The sequence below is a fragment of the Polistes canadensis genome, unplaced genomic scaffold (assembly GCF_001313835.1).
Source record: "Polistes canadensis isolate GaletaPanama2010 unplaced genomic scaffold, ASM131383v1 scaffold_228, whole genome shotgun sequence".
Lineage (NCBI taxonomy): Eukaryota > Metazoa > Arthropoda > Insecta > Hymenoptera > Vespidae > Polistes > Polistes canadensis.
In genome coordinates this window covers 67,573-77,125 of record NW_014569775.1, presented here as the reverse complement: position 1 = coordinate 77,125, position 9,553 = coordinate 67,573, and the positions used below count along the sequence as shown (strand labels likewise).

The following is a 9,553-nucleotide window of genomic DNA, read 5'->3' as shown; positions in this document are numbered from 1 at the left end:
TGTAGAATCTGAGGAAAAAGAGGGGAAACAAAAGTAAGAAAAATAAAGATGCAAATAGTACTATACTTAAAAAAAAAAACAATACAGATGCTATAAAATTACCAAATGGGAACATAAGTTTAAGCACAGTGTGTAAAATTTTGGAGCTATATTATTTGTTAGTATCATATTTAATATATATTTTATTTCAAAAATAAAAAAACAAGTAAATCACGTACCAATACTATTGTTTTATAGAGACAAATGGTCAGACAATGGTGAAGTTAAAATCCTAAGATCACATAAAGATTTTTATCATTATATTTTACAAAGTTGTATTTCTATTTTTCAAACAACAATGTCATTAAGTATTCCAGAGTTTGAAAAACATAAAAAACAAAATATAAAAATCTATCACGAAATTGGAAAGTAAGAATATTATTCGCTATATGTAATATATACTTTCGATTTTTTTGTTTGACATTAAATATGCTAATTACAAAATGATTTTCTTATAGATTACTCTATAAAAATGTAATTCTAGAATTTAGAGATTCATTTAATTATGATCAACAAGGAGCATTGTCTGCTTTGGAGTGTTTTAAAGAGTATTGTTTTCTAATATGCTCAAAGTTTTCTTCTCAATTGCCAACATTTCTGGATAGTATGCGTATGTATTTTTCTACCACTGAAAAAGTGCAAACAAAATATCTTCTTACTTATTTCACACATTTATTTTTATATCTCCTTAATATCTTTTTTTTTATTAGGTAATCAAGAATCAACGGATAGTTTTAACGAACAATTACAAACTTTTATTTTGTCTTTCAAAGCTCCATTAAAAATGTCCTTCAATCAAGATTCTGATGACGAAGAAATATATAAACAAATATCATTAATATTATTAGAAATTATACAACAATTTGTGCATCAATTAAACTTTCAGGATAATAATGTGGATAAAGTTTGTATTAACATATTTCTATTGAAATTATCTTATATGTGAGATTTTATTATAGACATTATATTAACTATACTTAATTAATTATAGATTTTTGAATGGATAAAAAAATGTTCACAAACAGAAGGCATTAGTGCTTCTGCAGCTATTTTAATACTTCAAATCCTTTTATGGATTGAAGACTGCGATAAAGACTATGGAATGATATTAAATGATATTTGTTTTGAAATATCAGAGAAATTAGGTATGATACATAAGGTTTGTAAATCTTATATATAACTAAGTATAATACTAAAGTATACTTTATATTATGTACTTTAAAAAATTAAAATACTAAACAAAAGTTATTATTTTTTCTTACATGTATCTTTCTTGTAGATCGAAACAACAACAAGTGAGAAATTTAAAATTATAAACGAAAGCACAGTTGTCCAAGCTTTTAACACTGTTAACCATCAAATAAAAAATAAATTAGATAATGTATCTTGGTTTTTAGAACGGTTGAAAGCTGAACTTACAGCAATGAATGTTGTTAATTTTAATAATGAACAAAGTACGTATCGATGTACATATATGATAAATATTAATGAATTTTGAATAATTAATATTTCTCTAATATTTTCGTAGATCCAGAAAACTTAGTAGAAAAAGAACGCAGTTTATGTAGACAGTTATCGTATATCATTCAAATACTTAATACATTGGCCAATATATCTATTGATCCAGGTCAATCTACTAATTTGATATTTAAGAATTTACAACAATTGTATAACATACTGAGTAAACTTACTAAATATTTTTATAATAAATCGAGCAGTGGAAATGCAGCATTTCATGCCGTTAGGTAAGTATTTAAAATTAGTGTAATTATATCTAAATATGTTAAAAGTTATAAATGTATCAATTTCTTTTTTCATTATTATCTTTTAGATTTATTCAAGTGATACAGTTAGCAGGAAAGCCACTAAAATATACTTTCTATGAATTAGTAACGCACATAGAGGTACGTGATGTTTAAAAATAATTAATATATACACCGTGAAGTACCTAACTTAATTACATCGAATAACTTATAAATTATGCATTAAACAAAAAATTATTTCTACAAAGATTACATGGTATCAAGAGAAGTATATTGTGGTGTACATGATTTTTATATAAATGGATACATTTAGGAGATTTAATTAAAAGTCAATTTGGTTTTTCTAAATGGAATGCTTAATTTTTTTACGTCAATTCGAATGAGCATTAATTTCCAAGTAAAAAAAATATTGACAATGTTTGTCTTAAAGTTAATTATTAATGAGATATTATCGAAAGTTTGATCAGCATAAAAGATCGCTTTGAAAGATTAATACTATCGAGTGACGACTATTTATGTCACAGTGTCTATCAAAGTTTCAGGTATTCTTATTTAAATGTTATCAACGTCAATGCTACTATGGTGATAGAGCATATCAACGAATAATAAAACATATACGCTTTTCAGCGATACGAAAACTTTGCATTGACACAAATGATAACAATTTTTACCATTTTTTGTAATGTACCATTTGACTTTGAATAACTTTTGCTAATAGCTTACTGGAACCGTTTTATTGTTAGTAGTAAAAAATAAGTCGTCCTATTTAAACAAAATAAAGATAATCTTGAAATCTCCATTAAGCCTCCGTCTACTAAAAAGAAATAGACACCACAATATGCCCTTTTTTATGCTATGCAATTTTTACACCAAACATTTTTTATATTATTACAAATAACAAAGATATTCAAGGTGGACAGAGTAATTATCTTTAGATATAAATATTTCGATAATAAATGATCAGAATATGATCATGTGTAGATTATTTTTATTTATTTTTGCATGCTCTACAAGAATATCGCAAAATAATATATATATATAATTTCATTTAAAAAAATATCAATAATCTCTTGAAATCTCGTAAAAAAATGACCTCGAGGAAAAATTTTGTTAATTATTACATTCCCCTCTGCAATAATGCAACTTTTCCCTTTGAAGTTGTTTAATGCGATTGTAAACAAAGGAGATATTAAAGGTAGACAGAGTTATTGTTCTACTCTATATATACGAAATTAAATATGTTGCATGTATTATTACAAATTTTGTTTATTGCTTTGATTAGGATAGTCAGAGTAAAGATAAGAAACGATTAAAGACAGATACAAATATACAAAAAAATTATATTTTAAGAGAAACCAAATTAATACCACGTGTTGTTTATGAGATTGAACAATTTAGTAAAGAAGTATTACTGCTTGGAAAAAAAACAGGGGTAAGATATACAGAGTTATGATTATAAAATTATTTAAACTGAATTATTTGTACTGATTTCTTTTTATTAGGTACCCTTAGAAAATTATATCAAACATAGCGTTACACGTGATTTCCGAATATTAGATTCACAATTAACAGAATCTCTGGAACAAATGGACGTCAGTATGGTAAGAAAAAATAATTATAATATATATTATATGTTGATTTATTAAATATTAACAATTATTATCTTTCCGATTTAATAGTTAAGCACGCAACGCAGTAATGTCACGAATAAAAATAACAGTCATATACAAGATCCTAATGATACTTCATCATCCATGACAGAACATTCCATGATTGAATCGTAAATAGTTTTTCCATAAATTTGATTAATATTTTTTTATATAACGAAATATAATAATTACATGAGATATTTTAATTTTATTTTTGTATATGTATGGTTTATTATAATGTAATTTTATATTTTTGTAATTGTGGTATGAAAATGTATATTACTTATTTTTTCATTGATATTAAATATGATTAAAAGTAAGAATGTACTAATATAATCTATACAAACTAAACTTAATATTAATTGATGTATTATATGTGGATCTTAACGAAGAATACTAATTATGCTATGAAATACACATTATATAATTATAAGTGAAAAATATATACGAGGATTATATGCTTCTAATTAAAAAACAACTGATTTAAACAAATTTCAGTAATCGATGTTTTCAGATGTCGAGATATTCATGCTACGAAATCGAGTGGTCTATTGAAACCTCCTTTTCTATTCATATACTGTCTATACTTTCTTTTTAGAATAACATGTACTGCACCTACATCATTTCCTTCAACCTTTTTACCTTTGGTAGTATCGAAGCCACAAAAACCCATCATTCTCATCATCTCTTGTTCTTCTGGTGTTTTTCCTTGAAGATCGGCCTCTATATAAGAAAAATCATGTTTATTATAATTATCAATATTTACATAAAGAATAAACAATACATTTTTATTATATTAAAATTATTTTATTTAATTATGCAGAATAGAATGCGTCTTACTAATTTTGATGATTTTCAAATGCTTTATTAAAGTCAACATTCTGAGTATTTCTTTTCTCTATTCTTTCATTGCAGTAAACACATATATGTGTGTTTAGCGAAGACTATTGGTGTGAACAATGGATGTACATATATATCAAGCAACTTTTTTTTACTTATACACACTCACACAAGTCATAGCGTTTTAAAATGTTAATATTTATACAAAAAATTAATACATATTGGAAATGAAAATGTTTTGTTTCGATTTAGACAAAGTAGGTAGACAAAGTAATTGATTGTACGCTATATATGTTATCAGCATACTAATAAAATATACACTATATGAAAAAGTGTTCCATCTTCAGCTATCGTACTTAAAATACTTCTTACCGAATACACACTAGATATAATAAAAATACAATTATTATTTTTGGAAGTAGTACTTGACTGGTCCTTCTTTGCATTTTCTAATAATTTTGAAACAATTGAGCATATCAGTTATATCAAATTTTACTTCTCTTATAATAAAATGCTTTTGTGCAATACAATTTAAAAGTTTAATATTCTAAAACTATATTTTTGTGTTAAAAGAATCTTGAGATATTATATTACTAGAAAATATTATTTTTAAATTGATAAATGGGGGGGTATGAATATTCCTGGGATTCGCAATATATGTATTGGAAAAAATACTCAGAATGTTAACCTTGACAACATATGTTAAACTCGATAAATTATATTGATTTATGAGTTTACTTCACATAGATACTAATCATTTTGATTCTCACTGTACCTGTTATAACAGGACGTTCTGCTGTAGATAATTTAGCTCTGGGTTTAGGTCTGTCTCGTTCTCTAGATCTAGATCTACTGTATGATCGTTTATGTCTTTCCCTATCACGATCTCGTTCTCTTTCTCTATCTCTTGATTTTACTCTGTCACGTTCTGCAGATCTACAATCAAATTTTGATTATATTAACTTTTATCAAGTACAATAGGTATATACTGAATCAATCATTATTCTTACCATTTTTGTACATACCTCCGACGTCTTTCACGGGATCGTCGTCTTCGACGATCTCTTTCACGATCACGTTCTCTGGAACGATCACGTCGTCTTCCTGGTGATGGTGTATGACTTCGACCCATTTAGGTTAGAATTTTAAACACAGAATTATTAAAACTGCTTGCACACCATTATACAACCTTTAATGAGAAATATATAATAATTAATATTATAATATATTATTGTACATTATATATAATATTTATTATTATCATTATTATTATATATATATATTTATATTTTATTTTTTATTTCTTAAGTATTTTGATAGTATGCTTCAAAGTTATGCATATAAATACTATTTGATACTTATAAAATATTATAATATTGTATCATATACATAAAACAACATATACTTACATGATTGCATAGTTGCAAATATTGAGTAATCCTATTTCATTCAGTCAATAAATAATCGAGTATCTTAAACGTCTGAATACGTCTTTTTATTGACTACTGCTAACCTTTATTTATGTTTTTGATTCACGTAGTAATCTACCTGTTAGCGTCACATGAACACAGCAGTTAATATAATGGCGGTAAAATTTTCTATTTAAATGTTATAATAATTATTGGCATTAATTTCATAATTTATAATAATCTCGTAATTCAAATCTCGTTAAAAAGTAAAAAAAGAGAATATGTTGTGCAAAAGTGATAACGAAAATATTACAATAGATATGATTTTGAAATACTTTCGTAAAAATATCTAACTATGTAATTTCTATTTTAACACAGCATATCAACGATATTATTCTATCGTTCAAAACAACGATGTTTTTTAATGATATCGATTTGCATATTTCATAAGTAATATTGTTTTATATGTTAATGATAAGAACTCATCAACATTTCAATTTCATGTTAAACTGACATGTTTATATATACCGTCTTATATTGATATTGCTTACGAAATCCAAACTGACGTAGACAGTAATAATGATGCAAATGCTTTTATTATTAAGCTAAGATTTTAACAACAATAATTATAATTGACGAGTATATTCGTCATGGAGAAATTGCAATAGTTTGTGTTAAAAAATAATTATCATTCGTTATTTATATATATATATATATGTATATAAATTGCAATTTTAATTGAAACTAAAATATATTCGTAAGATTCAAGATTTAAAAAATATTTCAAGATCAGGATAAAATAAAACGAAAAAATATATAAATAATTATTATGAAAATATTATTAATAGAGTTTAAATTATGTAGAACAAACTCGATAAACTTAAAACGCTACACATTTTTCAGATAATATAATAAGTATATCTTGAAAAAAATAATCCTACGAAAATAATATTCGGAAGCAATGAAGATATTGGTGTTTGACTTGTGAAGTGTATTTTGTAAAGTATAATTGTACTTTATTTTATTCACAATTTGATTCAACAACAGCAGATTCAATTTTTAACTAATCATTTTTCTAAGTAATTGATTTTCTCGTATTTTCTTCTTTCGTGTATCAACTACATGTTTACATTAAGTAAATAAATAAATATTAATAATAAAATTATTAATTTTATAAAAAAATAAAATAGTCATTCGATTACAACTTAATTGAATATTATAACAGTTGCATATATTATGTGTTTGATGAGTATACTTATTATCATTTCATTTTTTCTAGACAACGTGAATACACATTTTTCAAAAAAGTCGTCACAGCTAGTTGTCACAATAGTTAATAATTATAATTTAATATATTAAATATCATATATTTATTATTTAATATTTAACACTAAACTTACCGAAACTTCATTTATACTAATTCTTACTGTGTGACCGGTCCGTAAAAAGAAAATTATATTGTTTACAACTGAACGCGTAAATTATAGTTTAAATTGATTAATATATGACTATATAATTATAATATAATAATAAATGAAATAATATCTTTAAAAAAATAATAATTTTTGATAAATGATTTAATAATGATAAAAATGATTTTTTTCATTCAAATTAAAAAATATTCTTTTTATTATCTCTATATAAAATTTTTTTTTCCGCGATGTCTTTATTTTCAAAAAGTATTTGTTTATCGAAATTCGAATATTTTTCTAGTCTGTCATTCATTTTTTCTACTATTGACATAGTTTTTCAGTGCCTTGAAATTTTTAACATGATTAATCATTTCTTAAATTACAGTACACACAAAATTAATGATAACATGCACGCTATTTTTGGTTGTACAATTTTTCCACATAATATTTAAATAAATGTTCAAAAAAATGTATTTTAATATCGTAACAAGTTTCATTTACGAATATGATTAAATAATATAAATTTAAAACATTTTATTATTGATTATAAACACTCCATTTCGTATTGATTTATAATCAGGAAATGTTTTTGTGGTGATACATATATTTTTTCATTCTCATTTATATACAATAGTTCAAAAATTATTAATTTTGAGATACCATGAGATAATATACGAGATATATATTTTTACATTTTTGCATAAAATTTCTTGCATACGTTACCAAATTGCTGATTATTTTGACGAGTTTTATAAAATTATGCAGAATAATTATTAAATGTAGAAGTTAATTCGGTGCGTTTCGTTTTAAAATTTGAATTTCTTACTACCCGTGATGTGCCATTCCGTGATAAATCACTTGCGTCACTGAATGAATGCTTTACGTATTTCAAATGAAAAATCGGTTGTTGAAATTATTCACATGGTTTGTGCGAAATTGTAATAAGAAACTCTCTAATTTATAGATTGTGCAAAAAGTGTGATAACAATTTAAAAGTAGAAAAAAGATTTGCTTTCTGTACGGTGTGGGATTTTCGAGGTATCATTTAATAACGAGTTGCTTCTACTTGGTCAAACGATAACTGTAGATTATTACCAACAACTTGATTTCCAACTGAATTGGAAGGAAATCAATCGGTCGTTTATCGACCACGGAACAAGAGGAGTTTACTTTGCAATATGACAACGCTCCGTTACACGTTGCTTTAGGCACGCGGAACACCATTTATACCTTGTGATGGGAATTTCTCCCATATGCAGTTTACTCTCTGGACCTGGTCCCATCGGACTACTATCTTTTTAGAGCCTTACAATACTATTTATCTGGGGAATGCTTCAAGTCGGTTAAAAAGGTCCGAGTAATGACTAGAAGATTTCACGGCCAGCAAATTACCGTCATTTTACAGGGATGAAGTTTATAAGTTACTCAATATGTAGTAAAAGATCATAGAAAGGTAAATATTTCAAAACTTAATTCCCTACCTGGTATTTGTAATTAAATCTTAATCTAAAGTTAAGAAAAATGATACCGAATTCATTTCTACGCCTAATTATTATGTATAATTATATCTTTTTTCTTTTCTGAGAAATATATATATAATATTTCCTTCCTATACCCGAATTTGATTAATTAACAAATTTATAATATCTATACTCTTCTAAACTTATTTAATGAATATAAAAGAAAAATTAACTGAATGTGATATAACCAATTGAAAGAGGAATGAACATTTTTATTACATTGTCTCTAAAGGATGCTTTTTTTTTCATTGCAAAAGTATAAACAGACAAAAATAAAAATGACGTAAAATTTGGCGTAATAATATAATTTTATAATTATAGGTGAAAGGATCACAGTATAAAACTTGTGAAATATTTTTCTAGTATTATAAATGACAAATGTTTATTTGAAGAAAAAATAATAACACCAATAATAGCGTATTATTTATTAGCGTATTAATTAGCGTATTATTTTTTTCAACAAATATCCATTCTACAAATGTCGAAGCATTGAAAACATATGATGTTAGTAGAAAAAATAAGTAACACACACAAAAGGAACGTTCGGATTTCGACGAATAAAGAATTTTGTTAAATGACGATAACGTGGATAAAAGTGATAACCTAATCACAGAATATTTTGTAACGTTAAGGAAATATTAACAAAAAAAAAGTGCAATTTGTAAAAGTTATTTCATTTATCATTTAACCTAGGAGTATTCTTAATGTTGATAATGTCTACATTGGAGATATAAGATTAGAAGCCATTAATAATACAGAATACATAAGCTTTGATAATAAGTATCAAAATATACTAATTTAAAAAACCATTGATCATGCATAAATATCTGTGTTATCGGTGATAAGAAAATTAAACAAATTGATTTTGGTGTATTTGTATTATATATATAAATATATTATTAATAAATAAATTAATTTATA

At 24.9% G+C, this 9,553-nt stretch overlaps 2 protein-coding genes across 3 annotated transcripts in view; one reads left to right on the top strand and one right to left on the bottom strand.

The window, feature by feature from the left end:
• The window catches only part of LOC106790290 (Fanconi anemia group I protein homolog), a 9,034-nt gene extending 5,245 nt beyond the window's left edge, over positions 1-3,789 (top strand). For both annotated transcript variants that reach the window (XM_014755074.1, XM_014755073.1), the window contains exons 12-22: positions 6-157; positions 238-408; positions 498-649; positions 750-943; positions 1,031-1,198; positions 1,319-1,493; positions 1,568-1,784; positions 1,871-1,943; positions 3,085-3,234; positions 3,305-3,403; positions 3,482-3,789. In XM_014755074.1, the coding sequence (XP_014610560.1) occupies positions 6-157; positions 238-408; positions 498-649; positions 750-943; positions 1,031-1,198; positions 1,319-1,493; positions 1,568-1,784; positions 1,871-1,943; positions 3,085-3,234; positions 3,305-3,403; positions 3,482-3,586 (1,656 nt within the window). In that variant the 3' untranslated portion in view covers positions 3,587-3,789. The remainder of the gene's footprint in view (positions 1-5; positions 158-237; positions 409-497; positions 650-749; positions 944-1,030; positions 1,199-1,318; positions 1,494-1,567; positions 1,785-1,870; positions 1,944-3,084; positions 3,235-3,304; positions 3,404-3,481) is intronic.
• LOC106790291 (U4/U6.U5 small nuclear ribonucleoprotein 27 kDa protein) lies at positions 3,426-5,812 on the bottom strand. Its single transcript, XM_014755075.1, has 4 exons — positions 5,701-5,812; positions 5,317-5,480; positions 5,067-5,227; positions 3,426-4,174 (listed from the first exon to the last, which is right to left on the bottom strand). Exons 2-4 carry the CDS (start codon positions 5,421-5,423, stop codon positions 3,978-3,980), a joined length of 465 nt encoding a protein of 154 aa, XP_014610561.1. The 5' UTR covers positions 5,424-5,480; positions 5,701-5,812; the 3' UTR covers positions 3,426-3,977.
• Positions 5,813-9,553: the final 3,741 nt, after the last annotated feature.

Coding starts and splice junctions, on each gene's coding strand:
- LOC106790291 (XM_014755075.1), bottom strand. CDS start 5,423: ATGGGTCGAAGTCATACACCATCACCAGGAAGACGACGTGATCGTTCC. Junction 5,228..5,316: donor TCCCGTGAAAGACGTCGGAG/GTATGTACAAAA, acceptor ATTTGATTGTAG/ATCTGCAGAACGTGACAGAG. Junction 4,175..5,066: donor AGAACGTCCTGTTATAACAG/GTACAGTGAGAA, acceptor TTTCTTATATAG/AGGCCGATCTTCAAGGAAAA.